The sequence below is a fragment of the Hipposideros armiger genome, unplaced genomic scaffold (genome assembly GCF_001890085.2).
Source record: "Hipposideros armiger isolate ML-2016 unplaced genomic scaffold, ASM189008v1 scaffold_520, whole genome shotgun sequence".
NCBI lineage: Eukaryota > Metazoa > Chordata > Mammalia > Chiroptera > Hipposideridae > Hipposideros > Hipposideros armiger.
In genome coordinates, this window is record NW_017731870.1 from 84,154 (window position 1) to 109,554 (window position 25,401).

At 37.7% G+C, this 25,401-nt stretch overlaps 2 protein-coding genes across 2 annotated transcripts in view; one reads left to right on the forward strand and one right to left on the reverse strand.

Moving 5' to 3' along the window:
* Positions 1 to 10,680, forward strand: part of HACD4 (3-hydroxyacyl-CoA dehydratase 4) — a 28,526-nt gene extending 17,846 nt beyond the window's left edge. The window contains exons 5-7 of the mRNA XM_019668205.1: positions 17 to 123; positions 7,704 to 7,829; positions 8,666 to 10,680. Of these exons, the coding sequence (XP_019523750.1) occupies positions 17 to 123; positions 7,704 to 7,829; positions 8,666 to 8,748 (316 nt within the window). The 3' untranslated portion in view covers positions 8,749 to 10,680. The remainder of the gene's footprint in view (positions 1 to 16; positions 124 to 7,703; positions 7,830 to 8,665) is intronic.
* A 5,911-nt stretch (positions 10,681 to 16,591) lies between these two features.
* FOCAD (focadhesin) overlaps positions 16,592 to 25,401 on the reverse strand; it is a 302,193-nt gene continuing 293,383 nt past the window's right edge. The window contains exons 39-43 of the mRNA XM_019668206.1: positions 24,990 to 25,167; positions 23,251 to 23,348; positions 21,509 to 21,760; positions 19,376 to 19,451; positions 16,592 to 17,202 (exon numbers count right to left, since the gene is read on the reverse strand). Coding sequence (XP_019523751.1) covers positions 17,129 to 17,202; positions 19,376 to 19,451; positions 21,509 to 21,760; positions 23,251 to 23,348; positions 24,990 to 25,167 — 678 coding nt within the window. The 3' untranslated portion in view covers positions 16,592 to 17,128. The remainder of the gene's footprint in view (positions 17,203 to 19,375; positions 19,452 to 21,508; positions 21,761 to 23,250; positions 23,349 to 24,989; positions 25,168 to 25,401) is intronic.

The window sequence follows — 25,401 nt, forward strand, 5'->3', positions numbered from 1 at the left end:
TCCTTGTCTCTTTCAGGTACACTTATAGCATGTTATCAGTCATAGGAATATCCTATGCTGGCCTGACGTGGCTCAGTCAAACACTATGGATGCTGATTTATCCTTTGTGTGTTCTCGCCGAAGGTAAGAAAAGAGTGACTTGCTGTATTGCTTACTGAAGAAAGCAATCTAGTTATCATGATTCACTAAACTTTTTGATGATTAAATTACTATTTTGGGCACTGCTTAGCTGACTCAGTGTATCTTCTCTTGGCATACTTTCCTTGATGTAAAGAAGCCAAGCATGAAGAAGCAAAGTTAGAGGGGGAAGCAGCTCTGCACAGTAGACAAAATATTGGATGAGGAATGAGGACATCTGAGTCCATGCCCTGAACTTCATTAAGTCACCGTATGCGTTTTAGATAAATCATCTAACTTAAGTCTGTTTACTTACCTAAACAGGGTTTAACATTTAGTGATGCAGTGATTCGTTTTTTTCCCAATTAAAAAAAAATTTGTTTTAAATTATAGTTGACATCATTGTATTAGTTTCAGGTGTACAACAGAGTGATTTAACATTTATATAACTTAAAAAGTGATTGTCACAATAAGTCTAGTAACTGTCTGTCACCATACATAGTTCTTACAACGTTATTGACTCTATTCCCTATGCTGTAGACATTACATCTCTGTGACTTATAACTGGAAGTTTATACTTCTTAATCCCTTCCATTTTCCACCCATCCCCCTACCCCCGTCACCCTGGCAACCATCAGTTTGTTCTCTGTATCTATGAGTTTCAAGTTTTGTTTTGTTTGCTTGTTTTGTTTTTTTATATTCCACACATTATTGAAATCATATGGCATTTGTCTTTCTTTCTCTGTCCAACTTATTTCACTTAACACAACACTCTATATGTTCATCCGTGTTGTCTCACTTCAGATGGCAAGATTTCTTTTCTTTTCTTTTTTTTTTTTTTAATGGCTGAGTCCTGGTCTCCAGTTTTTGAGGTTCATTGACAGTCTTGGGAAAGAGAGACGACAAAAGCTACCCCTCCCCACCTCACTTCCACTCTGCACAGATGTCCTTCGGTTATTTCACATGTGTATCTTTTGCTCTCAAATAGGCAATAAACTCTTTGAGAGGAAGAATTTTGTCTCCTAAGACGCCTTTAGCATTCCTCACAGCTTCCAATTGGTGCCCTTCCCCTCCCCTCTACCATATACTAAGTTCTTCTTGAATGGTGTCTAGAATTCTGTGGATGGACGTCGGTTTTCTCAGACCATTTTAAACCATCCTCATCTTGGTTATCATTACAATTTAGCTTCTGGCCCAATATTGCTGTAATAGTTGGATTTTATTCAAATTTTAATTACACTTTTCATCTCGAGGAGATTAAACAATTATCTTTGGTTACATATATTTCCTTTCTTTAACCAAGTGAAAGTCTAAGAATCTTAAGACAAACTCTAAAGCTGAGCAGAATATTTGTGATGACATAATTTTCTATAATAGGAATCAATCTTAAATAGCTGAATTACAAGCTCGGAAGGGCCATTCAGTCATTGTTAGTTCATCTAGACATCCTTAGCAAGACATTAACTTGGTGAATGCCTAGATATCTCTTTTCCATATGTTTTTTAATTGTGCAATTATTATTTGATTGATTGAATTACATTAGATTTATTAAAGTTTCTATTGGGAAAGGAATTTTCAAGTATTTAGCTATTTACTTATCTGAGGAAAGATGAGGCATATGTTATCTGCATCACCTTAAAGATGGAAAGTGGGAAGCATTATTTTAAAGGCTTAACAAAACTTCCCATTTGTAATTGATTTTTACCTGGAAACTAGAGAAAAATCCAGTATTCCCAGTTCAGCACATTATTTATTCAGACTTTACCCATGAAGTTTTAACTCCATTTTGTGCTAGATGAACTGATCAGAATTTATCTGATTATCTGTTATTACATCTTTTTTATACTTATTTTTCAATTAGAGTTGACATACAATATTGGTTTCAAGTATACAACATAGTGATTAGACATTTGTAAACCTTATGTAGTGATCTCCACAATAAGTCTAGTACCCATCCGGCACCATGTATACTTACTACAGTATTGTCTATATTCCCTATGCTGTACTTTAGATCCCCATGACTATTTTTATAACTGGCAATTCATACTTCATAATCCCTTTCACCTTTTTCACCCATCCTCCCAACCCCCTCCCATCTGGCAAATATCAGTTTGTTCTCTGAGTTTGTTTCTGTTTTGTTGGTTCACTTACTTTGGTTTTTTAGATTCCACATGTAAGTGAAATCATACAGTATTTGTCTTTTCTGACTTATTTCACTTAGCATAATACCCTCTCGGTCCATCCATGTTGTTGCAAATGGCAAGGTCTCACTCCTTTTTTATGGCTGAGTAATGCTCCATTGTGTACATGTACCACTTGTTCATCAATGGACAACCAGATTGCTTCTGTTTTCTTAGCTATTGTAAATAATGCTGCAATGAACAGGGATTGCATATATCTTTTCAAATCAGTGTTTTCATTTTCTTTGGATAAATACTCAGAAGTGGAATTGCTGGGTCATATGGGAGTTCTGTTTTTAACTTTTGAGGAACCTCCATACTGTTTTCCATAGTGGCTGCACCAATTTGCAGTCCCACTAGCAGTGTACAAGGGTTCCTTTTTCTTTACATCCTGCCAACACTTGTTTGTTGGTTTATTGATAATAGACATTATGACGGGTGTGAGTGATATCTATTGTGGTTTTGATTTGTATTTCTCTTAGGATTATTGATGTTGAGCATCATTTCATGTGTCTGTTGACCATCTGTATGTCCTCTTTGGAGAAATGTCTATTCATGTCCTCTGCCCATTTTTAAAAAAACAGAAATATTACTTTTTTTTAATGTTGAGCTAAATGAGTTATTTATATATTTTGGATATTAACCCCTTATGAGATATATAATTTGCAAATATTTTCTCCCATTCAGTAGGCCGACTTTTTGTTTCCTTGATGGTTTCCTTTGATGCTCCATGTGTTTATTTTTGCTTTTGTTGTCTTTGCCCTAGGAGATATACCTAAAAAATATTGCTAAGACCAGTGTCAAAGAGTTTATTGCCTGTTTTCTTATAATTTTATGGTTTTGAGCTTTACATTAAAGTCTTTAATTCACTTTGAGTTTAGTTCTGTATATGGTGTAAGAAAGTGGTCGTTACATTTTTTTTACATGTATCCAGTTTTCCCAACACCACTTATTGAAGAGACTGTCTTTATCCCGTTGTATATTCTTAACTCCTTTGTCATGTTAACTGATTATATAAGTGTGGGTTTACTTCTGGGCTCTCTATTCTGTTCCATTGATCTATGTGTCTATTTTTATGCCAGTATCATGCTATTTTGATTACTATGGCCTTGTAGTGTAGTTTGGTATCAGGTAGTGTGATACCTTTGACTTCATTCTTTTTTCTCAATATTATTTTGAGTCTTCAGGGTCTTTTGTGTTCCATATAAATTTTAAGATTATTTCTTCTAGTTCTGTGAAAAATGTCATTGGTGTTTTGAAAAGGATTGCATAAAATCTGCAGATTTCTTTGGGTAATAAGGACATTTTAATGATGTTAACTCTTCCGACCCATGAGTACAGTATATCCTTCCATTTATTTGTGTCTTCTTCAATTGGAGCAGTGTCATAGTTTTGAGTACAGGTCTTATTTACCTCCTTGGTTCAATTTATTCCTAGATATTTTATTCTTTTTGATGCAGTTGTAGATGGGATTATTTTCTTAATTTCTTTGATAGTTTGTTATTGGTATATTAAAATGCAACCACTTTCTGAGTATTAATTTTGTATCCTGCAACATTACTGAATTCATTAATTAGTTTTAATAGTTTTTTTGGTGGACTCTTTAGGGTTCTTTCTATATAGTATCATGTTATCTGCAAAAAAAATGACAGTTTTCTCCCTTTCCAACTTGAATGCTTCTTTCTTTTTCTTGTCTGATTGTGTGGCTAGGACTTCCAATATTATGTCAAATAAAAGGGTGAAAGTGGACATCCTTTTCTTGTCCTGATCTTAAAGAAAAAGCTTTCAGCTGGATATAATTTCTATCATCTTGAATTTATTGAGGTTTGTTTTATGGTTCAATATGTGGTCTATTCTGGAAAATGTTCTTCCATGTGCACTTAAGAAAAATGTGTATTCTGCAGTTTGGGGATGAAATGTTCTATAACTGTGTATTAAGACAATTTGGTCTAATGTGACATTTAGGGCCATTATTATTAATTTTATGTCTGGATGCTCTATCTATTGAGGTAAGCGGGGTAGTAAAGTCCCCAACTATTATTGTATTACTGTTAATTTCTGCCTTTAATGTCCATTAATATTTGCTTTATATGCTTATGTGCTCTAATGTAGGGTGCATATTTACAATTGTTATTATCTTCTTCTAGGATTGACCCCTTTATTGTTATGTGATATCCTTTGTTTCTTTTTACAGTTTCTTTAAAGTCTATTTTGTCTGATATGAGTATGGCTACACAGCTTCCTTTTAGTTTCTATTTGTATGGACTACCTTTTCCATCCCTTCACTCTCAGTCTCTGTGTGCTTTTCAATCTAAAGCAAGTCTCTTTTAGGCAGCATAGAGATGGGTCTTGTATTTTTTAATTATAGCACTTAGTCCATTTACATTTAAAGTAACTATTGACAGCTATGTGCTTATTACCATTTTGTTAATTGTTCGTTGGTTGTTTTTTTTCTCTGTTCCTTCTTCTCTTTCCTTTTTATTTGCTCGTTTTCTTTAGGTTCTTTTGTCTTAATTTTTTTCATGTATTTTTTTAATAGATTTTTGGTTTGTGGTTACCATGAGGTTCATATATATCCATCTATATCTATAGCAGTCTATTTTAAGTTGGTAGACATTTAAATTCAAACACTCTAAAAGCAGTACATTTTTACTCCCTCCTCCATGCTTTGTCTTTTGTTTTTTTGTTTTTTTTTTTTAGCTGAGCCATCCTGCCATGTGTTGGCAGCTCAGTTTGGGCCGGGACTCGAACCGCTGTTGCTCAGAGCTCACACTCTTGAGCAAGCTCTTAACCAACTGAGCCATTCGGCCGGCCCCTCCATACTTTGTTTTTAATGTCATACTATATACCCTTTTGTTTTGCATATCCTCTATTATAGAGTTATAATTTTGCTATTTTTGTCTTTTAACCTTTATATTAGCTTAAGTGGTTCATTCACTGTTTTTATAATATATTTGCCTTTACCAGTGAGATTTTTTTCCTTCTCGGTATTTTCTGATGTCTGGTGATGACCTTTTCTGCATAAAAAATATCCTTTAAAATTTCTTGTAAAGCTTCTTTAGTGGTGATGAACTCCTTTAGTTTTTGCTTGTCTGGGAAACTCCTTCAATTATGAATGCTAACCTTGCTGGCTATAGTATTCTAGGTTGTAGGTTCCTTTCCTTCAGCACTTTAAATATTTCTTGCTATTCCCTTCTGGCCTATAAAGTTGCTGCTGAGAAATTAGCTGATAGCCTTATAGGGTTTCCCTAGTATGTGATCTGTTTCCTTCTTGCTGTCTTCAAGATTATCTATTTTTTTGTTGTTTTGTTTTGTTTTGTTAGCTGAGCCATCCTGCCACCTGTTGGCAGCTCAGCGGCTGCTCAGCTCGGGCCGGGACTTGAACCGCTGTTGCTCAGAGCTCAAACTCTTGAGCGAGCTCTTAACCAGCTGAGCCACTCAGCCGGCCCTAAGATTATCTCTTTATCCTTAACTTTTGCCATTTTCATTACAGTGTATCATGTTCTGAGCCTCTTTGGGTTCATCTTGTTTGGAACTCTGTGCTTTCTGGACCTGGATGTTGTTTCCTTCTCCAGATTAGGAAAGTTTTCAGTCATTATTTCTCCAAATATACTTTCTGCACCCCACCCCCACCCTGTTTAGAATCCCTATAATGTGAATGTTAGAGCACTTGCTGTTGTCTCAGAGGTTCCTTATACTATCCTCATTTTTAAAAGCTCTTTTTACATTGTTTTTGTTTTTGTTGTTGTTGTTCTGATTGGCTGATTTCCAGTAGTCTGTCTTCCAGGCCACTAATCCATTCTTCTGTGTTAGCTAACCTGTCAACTCCTTCTAATGCATTTTTCATCTCAGTTATTCTTCACCTCTGTTTGGTTCTCTATTATATCCTTTTTGTTGAAGTTCTCTCTGAGTTCCTCTATTCTACTCTCTTTAGTAGAGCATTCTTATAACTGTTTCTTTGAATTCTTTACCAGGCAAATTACTTCTCTCTGCTTCATTAGAGTTTTTCTCCAGGGCTTTTTCTTGTTCCTTCATTTGAGGCATATTCTTCTATCTCCCCATTTTATTTGAGTTTCTGTGTTTGTTCCTGAGTTAGATGAAATAGCTCTCTTTTCCAATCTTGAAAAAGTGGCCTCTGTAAGTTTGGGCAGGCTGGTTGTAGTTGGGGCAGGTACGTGCAGTGTCTGGTGTGCCACCTGGCCAGGAGTGGGCTCCTGGTGGGACAGCCTGTACACACGTGTGTGGTAGCTCCTTGTTGTTCTAAGGCCACAGCGGAGTCAGGGCAGGGTAGTCTGAATGTGCACGCTTTCCTGCCCTTCTGATCTAGGTGGGGCTGCCCAGTGTGCACATGTGTCAGCACCCTCCTTGCTCCACACTTTCTCTGGACCGGGCAGCTGTGTGTGTGCCTACCATAGCACTCTGCTAATTCCACACTTTCTCAAGGCAGGGCAGCCCCACATGCGCATGCAGCAGTGCCCCACTGTCTGGACAGGGCAGTCCTGTGTGCAGGCACCACAATGCTTTGCTAGTTCTGCACTCTCTCTGGGTGGGGGAGCCTCACATGCATGTGCAGCCTTGTGGGTGCATGCAGCAGTATCCTCCTGTACCCGCTGCATTACTCTCCAGGTGGAGGGTCACTGTGGCACCCTCCTGTTCCTGCTGGAGCCAGCTCTGGGAGGTGTGGCTGGGGACCCACTACAGCGGCCCTGAAGGTGGGCCAGAGATCCTGGATAGGGTGACCACCTGCTCACTATCCAGATTCAGGGGAAATGAAACAATGGGGCTCACTGGTTCCTCTGGTCCTAGAGAGCTCTCATGGCTCCCCAACCTCCTCTAGGTGGTCTTTCTCTTGTTCGTTGTGCAGACGCTGTGCAATTGGCCCTCAGTTGTCTCAGGAGGAATTGCTCTAAATATAGATGTACATTCCATGTGTTCTTCGGAGGAGGCGAGCTCAGCGTCCTCTTACACCATCATCTTGGACCCACTTCCGAAACCAGTTACTTTATTGCAGAACTTTTCAGAATCTCTACTAATGTGTGTTGTGAAACTCCAAGAGGAAAACATATGCAGCATTTTCCAAATTCATTCATCTACCACCCCTATTTGTGGTAAAGAGGACAAGTATTTTGAGATACCATTTGAAGAAACACTGTAAACTGCTTCTCTATAGGCATACTACTATAAAATGGCCAAAAATTCAACAAGTCACACTGCTGTAATGGCCTTGCCAATTTAATCATTCAGCAGATTTCTATATCAAACTGTAGCTTTTGTTAAAAGATTCAGCAATTGTCACAAAATAATCATAATCAAATTAAAATTATCCTTCCACTATACAGACATATATACACATCCCCACAGCAAGTTAAGGAAACCTCCATGATTCTCTCTTTTTTGTTTAAACAGCATTTGCCATCTATCAGTCGCTGCCTTATTTTGAATCACATGGCACTTACTCCACCAAGCTGCCCTTTGACTTATCCATCTATTTCCCATATGTGCTGAAAATATATCTCATGATGCTCTTTATAGGTAAGTGGCTTTTCTGTTTTGTTTTTACATTCTTCCTGTGCTTTTTGGTTTGTGCTGCTATCTACCTTAACAGAAAAGTACATGGACAAAATCAAAGAGGATGCCTGACACAATGAAAACACCTAGAAATTATAACACTCTTTTCAGGACATCACAAGAGCAAATGAACAAGAGATGAACTACAACAATTTTACTAGCAGAAAATGTAACTGCATGATGTATGAAATGTAAAAGTTTTGACCATGGACACAGGTTCCTACACACGAAATTCAGAAGTCAAACTAAGAAAGCTTGACTATTTCTCGTTTTCCTACTTATGTCTATTTTTTTGTTTGTTTGACCCTATGTACTAGCATTTCCTAGCAGGCAAGTGGGAGTAGATGCTAAAGAATCAAAAACTTGCAGTTGAAAAATTTGATCAATTTTTTCCCCAGGAAATTTGGAAAAATATTTCTATTAAATTTTAGTTTCCCCAGCTCTAACCTTCACAAATCCCCAAGATAATGCTTACCTCTAGAAGTAACTATAAGATGTATAAGAACAACACATAAAAGAGAGGACAAATGTGAAACATTAGTAGTAGAAAGAGCTGCCCTAAAGAAAGGGAAAAATGAATTCCTTGCAATGAACAACATAGTAAGATGGAGAGGTTTGTTTTACTTTCCCTTCTGCAGAAAACATGGATGCTTCTTTAAGCGTTCCTTGTTTGAATCTCCCTTGCAAGTGTCTCATCCCTGGACTCCAGGCAGCGCTCTAACTGTATTTTAAAACTATATGTTTCTTTCCAAAGATATGATTGATCAACCTAACCCTTGCCATTTCCTTCTTCGCGTTAGGTATGTATTTTACCTACAGTCATCTTTATTCAGAAAGAAGAGATGTCCTCAGAGTCTTTCCCATTAAAAAGAAGAAAATGTGAAGCACAGCATTCTGATGTGACATAAGAAAAAACAGGCTGTGGATTCCGCTGCAGTAAGCACAATACAGGAAGCATTCTGGTGGAAAAAAATACCTAGTATTTGACAAAAATCCATGACATGAAATAATTACACTCCTTCCCAAACGCTAGACATATCACAGCAGTCTATGAGTCTCACACAGTTTATTTTCAAAACATATACTCTGAACAACCTGTTTCCCCAAAGCTGTGGATTTTATACAAGTTCAATTTATATTAGGGGAAGCCTGGTTATTTCCTTATAAAGGTAATAAGAAATCAGAGATGAACTGGAGTAGATTCAATTAAATTGAGAAACCAAAGTTGTTAACCTAATTACATCTATTTGTATCTATTTCTTTTCACTTCTGAGCTCCCAAATAACATCAGATCCACAGGAGGGGAGCCTGTGAAATACGCTTTGCAGTTGTCTAGAATAACATTTTACGGACAGATGTCACTGTTCCCAGAGCTAACACCCACCTTAAACATCAGACTCACTTAGAAAATTAGACAAACATTATCCCAAACCCTGAAAGAGTATTCATTAATATTATACATGTTATTTGGGTTTTGATGCTTTAAAAGAAGACCCAATGAGAACAGAATACCTTCAGTAAATACACAAATAATGCTCCATATTCCTTTTTTAAAAATCAGGCCATATATACTTTACAGGGAGATAAAAGTTACAAAAGAATAGTGAATCATTTAAAGGAGGTAAGAAAATTAAGAACTAGTCATATTTCAGATCATTTATTACTGAATTACTATTGCTAATTACTATACCATGTCACATATAAGTCACCACTTATAGTTTTGAAAACTCCTACACATGTGAATAATTGACTAATAGAATCACTTCTGAACCATCGGTATATCATTCACTTTTCTTGAAAGAAATATAGAATCTTATTATCCAGTAAACTATATAAAAGGTACTAAGTTATTTTGTTACATAAAAACCAGGTAGGAAAATGTAATTATATAAAAGTGGTAATCTCATACCAGTAAATGAAACATTTGAAAAGAAACAATTGAGCATTAATAAAGATAATTGATAACTTTATAAATTTAAATGTCATATTTGGAATTTAAAAATAAGTATTAAGATTGTCCTTTTAAAAAGCTACATTTCATTTTGCTTTAAAGTTGCTTATTTTACTTCTTAATGAAAAAAATTACTGAAAGCTTTAGTGTGCAAAGAGAACAGAATCCCTTCATAAATTTGAGGTGACTTTGTCTAGCTTTCTCCCAATAAAGATGGCTACATACATTGCTGAAATATACATCTAGACTTACTAAAATGAAAAGAACTAGAGAAACTACACTTTACTGGGTCATTATAAGAAATTAAAATTGCATTGCTAAATAATACTTTAATGTTTTAAAGCAAATTACCTGAAGAACCCTCCTACTTCTTAGAAGACCAAAAATAAACACAAGTAAATTTATAACTATGGTAATTTTGAACTAGAGATGAGTACTGACAATAATTTGAGATATCTGCAACAATTATAACATAAAATGATCTGTGGTTTCCTATGGTGACAGTCACAATTGTCAGTATTACTGTGCTTAGTTGCCTATATTCATAATTGAAAGAAATACTAAATTTCACTAAAGATTAGTGAAAATAAGGATGTAATTTCTTTTCCCATTGCAGTTCATATTCCCAGATTAAGAAACCCAAAGAGTAAGCATCTAGTTCATTGGATGTTTCCCATATTGCAAAGTTGATTTCTTTGGCTATCTGTTTTAACTTGTAGGTCCATCAAATCTCCATTTTATTTTGTTCAGTGTGGTCAAAGCTTAGTTTCTCAAATCTAATTAATATGGATGAAATAGGAAATATTAGATATTTTAAAAGTGTAAGACATAGCTTTTTATTTTTAATTTTTTTAGTTGAGCCATCCTGCCACCTATTGGCAGTTCAGTGGCTGCTTAGCTCGGGCCGGGACTTGAACCACTGTTGCTCAGAGCTCAAACTCTTGAGCGAGCTCTTAACCAACTGAGCCACTCAGCCGGCCCAAGACATAACTTTTTAAATGATCTTTCTTGAAGTCCCAAGTAATCCAAGTGAAGGAATAGTAACCACAGCAGCAGTGCCTCTGTTGCTGAGAAAAAAAAACCAAAAAACAAACCCTGCGCCAAATCAAAACTTCTTTGTAGAATTTACTTCATTACTCAGCGAAAATCTACTTAAAATATACACGTAAAACATCCAGAAGTGCGCATACACGTAATATCATCAGAATCCCTGAGCTTTTTCTTTATCAAGCTAGTTGAATGAAAAACAATAACATTTCTTCCAAATATATTCATTCAATATAGATGTGTTTTATTTTACTCTAGTATGCCTTTATTTTTAAGATTTTATTGGGAAATCGGGGAAGGGGAACAAGACAAGTTGCTGTCCTTTTGTTCTTCAGTCTAGTTGTGGAGGACGTCGCTTCACTGGCCCATGTTGGTATTATCATTGTGGTCTTCCCGGCTGAGGCAAATCAGTAGTCGGCCACTGGATGGCCGCTCACCATGGCTCTTGTCAGCTCACACCAGCTGCTGGCTACTCACAGTAGCTTATGGCAGCTCACTGCAGCAGGGGCTGCAGCCTATGCCATAGTTGGCGACTCACGGCAGCCCAGCTCCAGGTCGAGCTGTTGTTCACCATCTTAGCTGTAGGGGGCAGTGTCACTGGCCCTCATGTGGGATCCGAACCGGGGCCCTGCTGCTCAGAGCTGGCATCCCAAACCAGCTCTTAACCAATGCGCCACTCGGCCGGCCCTCTAGTATGCTTTTTAAGAAACACTCTTATCCCAGTCTTAGCTCTTGATTCCATAACAGGTTAACCTTAGTAGAATGAGTTGATCCCTAGTCAGCTGCATACACACGTTTATGTGCACTCAAGAAACTTATTTTGTGCCTACCATGTGCTGGGCACAGGTCAACATCATAAAACCTATACCAGGCTTCCTGCAAACAAGTTTGTTATTAAAGAATGTTCCACATCTTACCAAAGTTCCTAAGAGAGCTTTTTTTTTTTTTTTACTAGACCTTATTCTGCCTATTTTGAGCGAATTATCACATTCAAGAATCTGTCTTTCAAAAGTTGAAGTAGCTATAACATCAATATCTAAATGTTTATCTGGAGGAAGAATCTTATATTTATTTAAATTTATGTACAAAGAAAACACAATTTTATTGTGCTAAAGAATTAAAGTGATTTAAAATAAAAAAATGTTTCCCCTTTCCCCACCATCTTTCTCTCATTTATTTTTGCTTTGAAACATTATTTTGTTTTCATGTGTTCAGATAATTTTTACTTTCTTCTTCTGGGTCTAAGTGATATGCTAATTTTGATAGGGCACTTTTCCCCAGGGCAGTTTCTCAAAGTAATTTCAGGGTGCTATGTACGGTCAAAGAATTAACCAGAGTCCCTGTTTAGGATGCAGATTCCTGGCCTTCACTACAGACCTGTTGAATCAAAAGCTTTGGTAATGGGCTCAGGAACCTGCATTTTGATTGGCTCCTCAAATGAGCCTCTGCACACTGAAGTTGGAGAACCACTGCTTTTGAATCTAAAGTATTTCAGCTTTGGACAGAAAATTGCTAATAAGAACTATTTAAATAAAAGCCATACAATGTAGTTCTCCATTTTTAGAAAAGTGGCATTCACTTTTTCTTATGCTTCTATTGTTTTCAAGCATACTAAATAGGAATTATTAACTATAGTCTATCTTTGCTAAGGGTAGCTGGCATTTAAAACCCTATCTTAACAAAGGTTACAGTCAATTTCATATGAAAATCAATTAGAAAAAACATGCTATAATTCGTTAGCTATGTGTATACGAGCAGGTCCACTGCGTACTTGCTTTGTGGCTTTCAGGTGAACCATGGGGTCCTGTTAGAGATAATGTGGTCTGGAGGTAAGAACACTGGTTTGATTTGAAATCCAGCTCCAATATTTACTTACTGAATGACTCTCCACGTTCCAGTTTCCTTCACTGCTCAAGGTTGTCGTGAAGAACAAATGGAGTAAGGAAAATTAAACCTGTGTTAATTCAAAAGGGCTGCACATAAATAGGAAATTGATAGCATGTTTCCTGGAGGCTTGTCTTTATTACATGATGGTTTACTGATTCATATTTTCTGAATGGAAGCCCCACAAGGACAGAAACGTTGTATCATGTTCACTTTGTACCCCGGAATCTTGTACGGTGACACGTAGTAGACACTCATCATTGTTTATGCAACTCTGACTTTATGGATTACTACCAGTACATCGAGAAAAATACATATTTTAATAAATCTATCAGATTAATTAGGTGATGTTTCAATTATATTTGACTAATCACAGAGTACCTCATGTTCAGAAGACACATTTTTTTTAACATAAGTATCTTTTCTCAATGTGCTAATTGCTTCTAGAATGTTTTAATTATTAAGGAGAACAACTTCTTAATTAAGAAATTTCCATTATCTTCTCTAGTCCCAATGTATACAGTGCCAGGCCTGTATTCAAGCGTTATAACTACTATTTTCAGTGAAACATACAAAAGTGGTAGCATTTCTATTACATTTTGGAATTTATAAAGCATATTTTTGCATTCTGTCTTTTAACCCTGAAACTACTGTGTGAGGTAAATGATCCCTTTTATCTGAGAAATAAAACCAATGTCAGGAAGTCATTACTGTCATTTTAATTCAGCTTTATATCCAATAATTTAGCTGGATATTATTCCACATGTTCTCTATGTTTGACAAGAATTGATCTTTCTAAATTTCAATTAAACATTTTTTTTTACTATTTATAAAGATTAATAGATAACATACAAACTCACTACTTTATAAACACTATACACGCATACATCATACATGAAAAAAAAAGAATTTAGAATTTCCAGAATCAGGATAAAGTATTTCCTTCCAGAAAATATAAAAGCATATTATCTAATCCAGGACCAGAGCAATATACACATTTCTACATGAAGATGATGCTGTGAGGTGTTTTTCCACAAGAGTGATGAAGGCTGTGAACTGTGTCCCAGCCATATTCTGTCCCCTGGTTTCATGTGCATTGCCTACAGTTAAGAGTAGGCTGGTTGGGGTCAGAGATACAAACTGACCAGAGACCTAGCCTACAAAATAGGCTATAAGGAAGGCTCCATCCTCTTAACCAAATGATCTGATTTCTAAAATAGCAAGTTACTAAAATGTTTACCCCAAATCTCAAACTCCTGCTTACTTTCAAAGTGACTAAGTTATTTCAAGGCACTAGTTGAGTCCTTAACAAAGCCTCACTCCTTATATAATTATAATATCAATATCGTTGGTTAAAATCATTTGAAGTAACTGGCAATTAACTTCAAAAAAATAAAAAAAGGTTATTAACAGCCTTTTAGTTACCATGGAGCCATTATATTACAAATAAAACACAAAGAAGATTTTAGGCACTTAAATGGATCCCAACATCTGTTCCAAATGTACATTTTTTAAATCAAGAATCAGAGTGTTTGGATACTTCTGAGACTCATAACAAGGCTTTAACCCTATACGTTAATTTGTTAGTATATCCTAGCATGCTATTTGTTGTGACAACTTATGATTTCAAAAACTAACAGAAGATGACTTGTAAGGAAACTTTTCCTATTGTATATAGTTTAGAACATCTGGTCTAAAAAAAAAGCAGAGACTTCTGGTTTCTGGAGAACAAAGTGAAATATCCTAAGGAAATTAGTTAATTCTTACCTGAGGTCATACAGGTAACCAAGAGAAAGGGTGTTATTATTCCAGTGACCTATATCTTAGAATGTTGAGGTTTAGAACTTTTAGACTGTCAAATTTAGAATCTTACATTTAGACCCTTTAGAGGCTCCCCTGAATAGAAAAATCCTATGAGTTTTATGCAGGAGTAGGGATGTAATTTGGATGGGAAGCAACTGGGCTGAATCCAAAAAGACAGTCTGGGTTTTTGTTTTGTTTTGTTTTGAGCTGAGCCATCCTGCCACCTGTTGGCAGCTCAGAGGCAGCTCAGCTCGAGGCCGGACTCGAACCGCTGTTGCTCAGAGCTCAAACCTTTGAGCGAGCTCTTAACCAACTGAGCCACTCAGCCAGCCCGAGGCAGTCTGGGTTTTGAAGTCTGGGTTGATTTTTCATCCTTTCCTTGAGCATTAGTAAGCTCTTTTCCTGCTGATTCAGGGGGCGAAATTCAGGGGTTCCTCAGTGCCCACTTCCTCTTCACTGGCCTTTCTTGCCGTCCATGTTTGTAAGCTGTCCCAGGAACCTAAAGTCCTTTGACCCATGAAGGACCTGTTCCTTTTACTGTAGCTCCCAAACTTCCCAATTCCAGAGGCTTATTAACATGAGACAGGTTTATTTCTTTGATCTGATTACAGCCATCTATAGTAAGCATATTAAGCCACAGGTTTAATAAAGCATCTTAGACCACAACAAGCACATTAAAGCCAAGGTGTAATCCTTGATGGGAGTTTTTATCTTAAAGCAGGTGTTGATGAGCCTGATGTAGAAAGAACATTGGGTCTGGGGTTCTAGGAGCTTGGTTCTAGACATAGCTCTGCCACTTACTACTACATATGTTTTCTCCATTTGAAAATGGGGATGAATTAGATGAATTTCAACTTCTAATTGGAAGACATATAAGAAAGTGTATGTGGGTGGGGAAAAAGGAGAAGCAAATTTTTTGCTTCAAATTCATTTCCCTCTAGCCCAGCCTTTAAGGAAGAATATACATGCAATACTGGCAATGCAGGTAAATACTACCCGAGAGCTTGCCTTTCCTCCTTCCCCTTTCCTTTTTGTTGGGCAAGCATCTCAGCACTCTGTGGAGTTCCGCAAAAGAAAGAACTGTGACCTGGGAACAGAGTTTGAGTTACACAGTGAAACACAGCTATTTGAAACCTGGAAACATAAATCCAGATATTTGGAAAGTAAAACTAGTAGAGCTATTTTTTAATCTAAGTGGTAAGGAGGAACACTTGGTGACAACATGAAGGTAATGTCACATGGGAATACTTAAAGTTGCATGGGGCTTATAAGTACCAGGCACTGTGCTATAGTGTGACAGACACAAAAGTACCTTATTCCAATGGCACAAATTTTCTCCCCAGTGATCCCAGATATGTATACGTCAGTATATTTATATGAGTGACTAAAGACTCTCCTGATTAATGACTACATGAAGGAAAGATAATTTGCAAATGTCAAAATTAAAATGCTGGCTGATTCTCAAGACTTTGAGTAAAATGTAGCCCTTGAGGATTCTGTCACATACCTTCATTTACTCGTCATTAGGCCACTAGTCACTCTGATTAAGATAGAGATGTGTACTTGCAAAAAAGGTTAATATTTCAAGGCGGTATTTGCCATTTTTTTTCTTACCCAGTACCCCATAATATTGCTTCTGGGGGAACCCAGTTCAGGTGACATACGACTCAGACCTGGTCAATTACAATACCCCACTTCCCAGGGACTCACAAGTGTCTCAAGCTGAATCAGTGTCCTCCCCATGTTGCTTCTGCCATACCTGGGAAGAAAGACACCTTTCTTTCCTTTGAGGTTGCTGGCAGCCATCTTGCCAACTATGTGGAGTGATCCTGAGAGAAACAAAGCCTGATGGGATGGCACGGCTTGACCCACTGGATGCCACTGTGCCTGATCAGACGGAGCTACTCTTTAACTTCTTGGTTTGTGAACTAATACATACTCCTTTTTAGCTAATGTTCCTTTGAATTGGACGACTTCCATTTGCATTCAAGAGACCCAAGCATAAGACAATGATAGCCACGGCTAATGAATCTGAGTTAGCTAATGTTTAACACCATGCTCATTATTTAAAAGTGTATAGCAGTTCCAAGAGACTATTTCATCAATAAGAATAAGAAAACATGTCTAACTCATTGACTCAATAAATATCCTCTAGAGACTTCATGGGAAATAGATCATGATGCCACTGTCAGCACTATAGTTTGGTTTTGCTAATAAAACCTTCCCTGTGCCTTCAAACAAAAGTCACATGCACAAAATTCACAAGATTATTTTACTTGAATTTAGGGGGGAGGAGATGATATAGTCAGTTTTCACAAAGAAAATATTCAGCTTGAACTCTAGCCAAATAAAAGATAGTTCAAGTTCTTGTTTCAGTCTCCACTGACCTGGGTACTGAAGCAATGCCCCCTATCCTGGCATGTACGGTTCAGGCTGTCAGTTATGTGGCCACCCTTTCATGATCCTTAACTCTTGGATTCACGTCTCAGTGATCCCAGATACGAATTCTAAAAAATTTCTTCCATTTGTGTGGTTTTCGTCTTCCATCTGAGAATGTGGCTGGCTACCGCAAAACTGGTCACCAACCGTATGCTCTGGTCCATATGGCTTTCTTCTTAAACTCTGGGAGAACTCTCAAGGACAGCAGGGTGGCTAAGGAGACAAAAAATAAAGTGTACTGTTGCATTTAGTGGAGATGAATTTGAAAAGGTCATTACAGCAAAAGGTGTCAGAACAGAACTTGGCTTTTTCTCACTTGATTAATCTTCAAGAGACTAAAAATTCCCATCAGGCAGAATTACAATGGCAGAAAACCATTAATAAAGGCTGGGAAAAGGGTTTTTAAAAAATGTTTTAAAGAATGTTATCATGCAACCAGTTAATTGGAAATACTGCAGAATTAAAACAAAAACTGACTTCAGGGATGCTAGTGATTTTTTTTTTCTCTTAATCTGTGTGTTGATTACATAGGTGTGTTCCCTTTGTGAAAATCTACTTATGAGTTGTGCACTTTTCTACATGAAAACAATTTTTCCATTAAATGTTTAATTAAAAGTTTAAAAAAAAGAAAACACCCAAAAAACTGATCCTGTAATGAAGTTAGGTTCATGGGCTCAATGGAGCAAGCATAAATAACTACTAAACTGTATTTGAACATGTACCCACAAGTCCACAGCTTTTCTTTTCTGTCATGGGTCCCTCAGGGATCAATTTAAAATAAGGAAGTTCTGTGTAATGCCTCTAGGTAACTTATTATGTATCTTATTTCAAAATACTAATATACATATATTGAGATGTTATTTAAAATATAATAGTGCAAAGGAATATAAAAGTTACACTGTTATTGTTTGTGACTAATTAGCCCTTCAATATATAATCAAGTGAACATGTACCTCCTTGACCCAAATAACTATTTTCCTCATCAGCATCAATTGTTTGTTATCATCATGACCTAAGACAGCATATGTTTGGATTAACCAATGGTATTATGGACACATGGCCATTAAAAATGAGTCCAAACTCCCTGACATAAACAAGTGGAGGAAATCCTAACAGCAAGTGTTTAGGGATGGATCAGTGGAAACATGTCGGACCCCGGCCCTCATTCTCAGTGAAGTTCTTTGGTTGATCAGAATCACCTTCATACACATGTCCTCCACCCTCTTTGTGGGTAGGGAGGAGGATCAGAACCAATACATTAAAGAATTATTGCTTGTTTGGCAAAGAATATGTTATATCATACTTAAAGTAAAATATGGTCATACTATGGCTCTAGGCTGGAGATAGGCCTGATAGATTATCAGAAGAGTAGGTCAATGGGCAACTTTCCCAAGGTGAGGAGGCTTTTTAGGGCAGTATCTTACAGCATGTCCATACAAGCCACTGGTAGGATCCAGAATCTTCCTCGCCCCCCCCCCCCCAAGTCCCAAGACACAGATGACAGCATAATCTGTCTTGGGCCACAGAGCCAATGCCTAAAAGACTTCTCAGATTTGAGTAAAAATATCTACTATATAATTTTCTCAGAAAGATCTATGTTTGTGGATCCTACAGTCATAGCTTAACAAATTGATAAGTACTATAAAAAACCACACACAAAAAAGTCTAAATACCTGAAGGCATGGGAAATGCCCAACTCCTTTGGCAAAATACTATGTAGCCATTAAAAATATTATTATGAAGTCAGTGTAAGAACAGCTTTAAATGCTTTAAAAATAATTTTAAAATAAAAAAGGCAGGGCCGGCCGAGTGGCTCAGTTGGTTACGAGCTCGCTCAAGAGTCTGAGCTCTGAGCAACAACGGTTCGAGTCCCAGCCCAAGCTGAGCAGCTGCTGAGCTGCCAACTGGTGGCAGGATGGATCCGCTAAAAAAAAAAAAAAAAAGAAAAAAAAAAGGAAAAGGCAGTACTCAAAGTTTCTATGTATATTTTCTCAATTATTTATGATTATAAATATATTAAAACAACACTCATACACAGAGGGCAAAAACTTCTCATAAGAAACATATAAGTTGTCACTGTGCAAAATAGGTCTGGATACCTCTCTTGTTTCTTTCTTTTAATGAATTTTCTAAATTTTAATTAAAGTCATATTTTATAATTATAATAAAACATTTTAAAACCGTTTAAATAAAAATTAACTTTAAAGGCCCTGGAATTCTTTTTTAATCCACTAATTAAAAATGCCATGTTGGCAACAGCTCCAGATTACTTCTCCAAACTGAACCAAGATGAGCCCTTTCAGGAACCAACTAGAATGCTGTTCTGCATCACAGACAATATTGGAAGGTTTTTGCCTAGCTTGAGCATAAATCTGGGAAGTATTACCTTTTAAAAGATCCCTGGACTTTGCAGAGAGGGCTCCTTTAGGGCTTTCCATGAGGTTGAATAGCCAGTCAATGAACTAGGATGAAAATGAAGAACAATATCAGTGAAGACAACCCCACTATCAGCACGAGATCAGTCAGACCATTGGGGCCGCATACGTGCAGATCAGCATAGTAGTCGTAGGCAAGACCTGCCTGGGCCAGGAGAGTGGAGATGAGAAAGGGACCAGGCACAAGAGATGTTAAAGACGGACATAGCTTGCATTTAGTCAAATGACCCAGCAAAGTTAAACCTCTTCCCTTTGCTGAATACCCTGAGTCCTGTTGCAGGTTTTAAGAGTGAGGTAGACATGGGCCCCAAGGGCCTCCCGTGTGCCATGAACATTCTCTCTTGTTACTCTGAGAGGCCTAGGCATGTCAAGAACCTCGCCCACTTCCACTCCCAATGAATAGCAGAGTCAAAACTGGGACCCAAAGCCTCACACTCTTTCTTTGCATCATGCTGCCTGCCACCGGGTCTGTGTGCACCCAGGCCTAGGCTCCTAGGCTGGGCAGTAAGTAGGGAAACACATCTGATGTAAGCCCTTGTCTCTAAAATATGTTTCTGTAGATAAGAACAGTTTATGCCAAAATGGATATGAAACAGGTAGGTGAAATGCAAGAGAAAAAGCACAAAATAATTTACTAGATAGAGCCAAGTGAGTTAACTGCAAATAAACCTTGGAAATGAGGTAGAAACTCCTGGTACTCATGAATTTGACTGATCTTATGGGGTATGGCCAAAATTGTTTTTGAATTGGGGAGAGGCTAATTTCATTGATGCCTGAATGTTGCCAGTCTTGACTAATTTTAACTTTGGACACAGAAGCTGAGTTGAAAAAACTGCAAAATAGAGAGAAAAAGAAAATATTCCTAATTCCCTGCTTTAATTAAAATATTTTTTCTTAGTTTATTTTCTTTTTCTCAAGTTTGTTTAAAAATATCTTACTGGTAAAGTAAATAAATCAAACACTACAAATGCATAATAGATGCAGGATATCTACATTGTAGTCCAAAGTGAACATGGTGTTCCAGGCCAGAAATAACATGAGTGGATATAACATTGAAATTGATTTTGATTGAAAATAAAACAGAAAACAAAATTTGGGGCAAGACTACTAATGCTTATCAGGTTTAAGAAAACAAAGGCATTTTGATGGAGATGCTCAGTGGAGTGATGCATAGCTAAACTGTGGGTCCCCCATTCAGAAATATTTTTACAGATTAATGTTCAGGTTTTAAGAATAAGCCACATAAAGTTAGTTTTAAGCTTTCGACCTCATAAGAATCCAATTTTGATGAAATGGAATTCAAAAAAAGAATCTTTCAAAGAACTGTATTAAAATAAAGATAGGTCAGAGCCATGTAATGAGAATTACAGGAAACACAGTACTTTCATATGCTCTGTATGACAGCTAGGAGCCTGGGGGATGTTAGTATCAAAACCCAAAAGATGTTTCCTACAGTTTGGATATTCCTGAGGGCAAGGGTGATGACATTAGACCTTTGCAGATCTCCCCACGGTATTTGGCACAGGCCAAGAACACGACTGGCACCTAGAATATAGCCGTAGGATGGAATGAGCTGTGGGGAACCTAACTATGCTATAAAACGGATGTTCCAGATTCACATTTTCCCTCAGGAGCGTTCCTTGACCCATCCCAGGCACTGTTGATCACCCCCTTCCCTTACTCATCACCACTGTAACCTCCTTTATCATACCATCTTGTAATCTTGAATTTGCCTCCCTGTCTGTCCTCACTCTGAGATTCTAAGCTCTCAGAGACTTACTTATCATTTCATCTCCAGCATCAAGAACACGTGCCTTCAATAAATGACTGCAAGGACAAGCTTTTCTTTCCATCTCCCAACTGTAAACAAGTTGCTGCTGTTGTCACTGTTGTTGTTTTAATCAACAGTTAGCCTGAGCCCAGGCTAGGCTCAATCTCTGAGGCTCCGGCTGAGAGTCGGGGCTGAGTATGAAAGCCTGTGGAGTGATTCAAGTTTTACTTAACTTCCACTTCCAATCTACAGCAGAAATTGCTGATGAGAAAATGGCCGCCTGCCCTGATAAACAGGTGGCTGACAACTTTACCTTCTGGGTCTGTTCCTTCCATGGCTCTTTCTGCAGCAGAAGAAGCATGCTACTAGGAAGGAGAGTAAGAGCCTCCTGCAGAGTGACCCTGTGCATTGGACTTCTGCCAAGGAAGCTCGATGCTGGCCTAGCCGGGCCATTTTCCTGATGCCATGGCAACCAACTGGCACTGAGGCCGAGAAGGAGAGGGGCAGCATGGTCTGCCCATGCAACTACCACATTTGCAAATACCAGCAACAGGAAGTCCAAAGCCTACAATGGAAATAGAAACAAGACTAGGTCACATGTTTTAACAATTCAAAGTTATACATGTTCACATACACAGCCCCCATCGTGATGCAATGTCATCTTCCCCTTCACCCAACCTCTCCTCCTCCCCCACCCCTACCCCAGAAGAGGAACTGGACTGAAGAACAAAAGCTGTTTCCATACTTAATAAAGAGAAATTGTAGGGCTTTGCCAGGTATTTTGAAATCCTCTCTTGTGAAGACAGAAGGCCCAACGGTTTCATTATTATTGCTGTAACATTTGAGGAGAAATAGAATTTATTTAATTCCTAATCGTATTGAGGTCCATATAATCCTCCGTTTTGGTGTTTTCAAAGGATTAAAAAATTAATTAAGAGTGATATGGAGAAAGATATTTAGATTTATTGTTATGTGGCTAAAACTGATTTTACAAAATATAGTGTGATTCTATTTTTAAACAATAACAAGTGACGCTCCTCACTCATTTGAACAATGTGTCTAGAATCCATCCAATTTTAGACTAGTCTAGAAAATTGTAGAAATGGTGGTAACAGGGGCTACCTCTGAGTTGTTGGGTTACTGTGATTTAAATTATGCTTCTTTCTGCTTATCTGTATTTTCTAGGTCTTAAAAGATTTTTGTAAGAAAACAGAGAGGGCTAATAAAAACTTGGGAGATCAGAAGAAAAAGGGGACACATTATGCTCATTTAAAAAAAAGTTTAAAAAAAAAGTACTCCCCAATCTTTTAAAATTCCTAATCTCACTAACTAAAATTTCAAACACACACACAAATCTTCAGAAAAGCAGGGCAGAATTTCAAACAACATCCCAGGTTGTGCACATTTTTACTTTACAAAGGAAACATGTGAAATGTTCCTACAGAAAAAAAATTCTACCCCTAAAAAATGTACAGTGGGCAGCTAAGTCAAGAAAATGAGGAGAGTAGGAAAGTGCTGTCATCATTTATTAATCTTTTTCTTTTTTAACTCACCCAATACCAGTAGTTGTTAACCTTTTTGGGGCCATAGGTCATTTTGAAGGTGTGCTGAAAACGCCTCTCTATTATATGCACACATACTTGTCAGTATTGGCGCACACACAGATTATTTGCATACACTCCAGGAATTTCTTCAAACCAGGCGTGTGAAGCCATGCTCTGGGCCAGTGCGGAGGCCAGAGCCCTGGACCCCACCTCCTTTGTGGGATCAAGCCCAAGTATGCAGGACCCTGGGTTCCCTCTTCAGTGTCCCTTGTGTGCTGCCTGTCAAGTAACGTAGCCTGTTGGAAATATTTTTCAAGGAGCACCCTGAGTGTCTCCAAGAGCCTGGTAAGAACATTCATTTCCTTGTGACATCAGAGTTGTCACCGTTATTTCCCAAAATGAAAAGGAAGGAAGGAAAGAAAGCTACAAGCAGCAATATTTTCCTGTTTAGGGAGAACAACTATAAATTCTATATTTTAAGAAAACTACAAATTACTCCTCCAGATTGTACCTCATCCAGGGCCACGTTCTGAACAGATGTTGACTGGTATGCAATATTTCTGATGTAACCCATCAGTTCCAAGAGCCATTCCATTCTCTTCAACATGCCTGAAACAAAAAGGACATTTTCTTACCCGACGATGGCTTTTCCTTTGAAATGTAAAGCAGAGCAGTAATAACCATCATAACTCAAGCAGAACACCTGGTGAGGATTCTGTGAAATAGTTTCAAGTCCTCTCACAATACTTAAGACTTGTGATTGCCAGTGAGGGTTCTTTGCCACTATTCATATCAGATGACCACATTTTGGTCTTTGTTTTCTAAAACTAATTTATTCTTCAAACCTATCTACCCACTAGTGATAAAATACATTTATTGGGGTTTTTCTCTCAACATTAAACACACTAGGAGAAATCTAGCACGCCAACTAGCCAGTAATGTTGAATCTTGGATTAGTTGTTTTTATAGTCCTTTGCTTAAAGGTTCTCACTTTGTGTCATAATCACAGAGAAAAACCTATCCCAAAGATATAAAAAGAAAAATAAAAACCAGCTGTTATATGGTAACTGGAGAATAAACATCAACATACATATTGTTTTTTCTTTTATTTTAAAAAAATGAGGAGTCCCATTACAGTAAAAACTACTTGGGAAAGTTCTCAAAATTTAGTGAATAACAGCAAAATGAGAACTAAATTTGAAGGTCAGCTAGTTAAAACCAAAGGCAATATCAAGTTTACTTCAATTTGCTTCAAGTATCTTCATCCCTAATTGGGAACTGGGTGTTCGTTTTTTTTCCTGATAAATACACTTTTGATTTAGAGTGAAAAATGTAATTTCTCATCACAGGCTCATTTTTCATCAGGAAGATACTAACACAGATACGAGACAACTATCTCGGTTACCAAAGAGGAGGAGTAATCAAAATTTCCTATACAGTCTCAAAAAGAGTACTACAATTATGTTTGTCAGTTTTCTCTCAAAATTTTATAAAGCGATAGGGAAAAATGGAGCACAGAAACATAAGTAAGTTGACAGGGTCACAACAGCTGTCTGGCCAAATCTGATCCACTTAAGCCAAGAGCCATTCGGAACCTGAAAGTTGACTCAAGAAATTCTAAGCATATGACCTAAGCATGGGAGGAGACATGAAGGAGCTCCCTTTTCAGAGGATTATTAGGGCATAAATGTCTAAAATGTTCTAAATTCTGCAACAGATGACTCATTAGCAGAGCTTCAGGCCTGGAACTTCTTGAGGATGTAGTCAGGTTGTCCAGATTTTATTCTTCTCGCCTCTGAGAAGTTCCACAGAATAGCAATTTCATTTTGTTGTTGCTGTTTTGTTTTTTTGTTTGTTTGTGAAATGACTGCCCAAAACCCATTTTCATGAAAACATCAGGCAGGCTCAATGGGCATTCTGTCTAAGAAACCAAAGCGGGCAGAATCAACCTGATAGACTTGTTTCTATCCTTGCGGGCCAAATACAATCTAAAGATCCTCAAAGGAATCCCTTCCCCTCTCCACAGAGTGGGTGTTGTGAGCTGTAACTGCTCATTTCTGTCCATGGTGCTTCTCATTCGGGGTAACAAGGTAAAGTTGTCAGCCACCTGTTTATCAAGGCAGGCGGCCATTTTGTCATCACCTGGGTCAAGAAGCACTAAACCAGCTTTGAAGTTGAGGAAGCAATGACAACTTAAAGGACATGGTGGGCAGATCTCCGTGTCCTGATGCCCGGCCCAGGTTGGCTCACCTGTGTTGTCATGGCTGGCAATCCGTGCCTGGTATAAGCTGTGCAGTAACATCCAGGCCAGCACGTCCTTTTCCTGGTGCTGAACAGCAACGCTGAGCATGTCAGTCAAGCCCATCAAGGGGAACCGTCCTTGGGAGACCAAGTACAGTCTGACAAAGGCAGCCTTTTCTATGCTGCTCTGCAAAAAAGCAAATTGTTCAGTTACTATTAAATTAACTGAAGTCGTCAGAGAACCTCAGGGCAAGGGCAAAACAGAAAGGGTGAGCTTGGAGTTGATTATTATTCCAAACGTTAAAGCTGTTCATTTCCTGCAGCGTGTGACCCATCCGCCTGCATGCTCTATTAAAATGTACAGGCAGACAGAGGGTTGTAATGTCACCTCCTGTTTTCTCATAAAAACCATAAATGATTT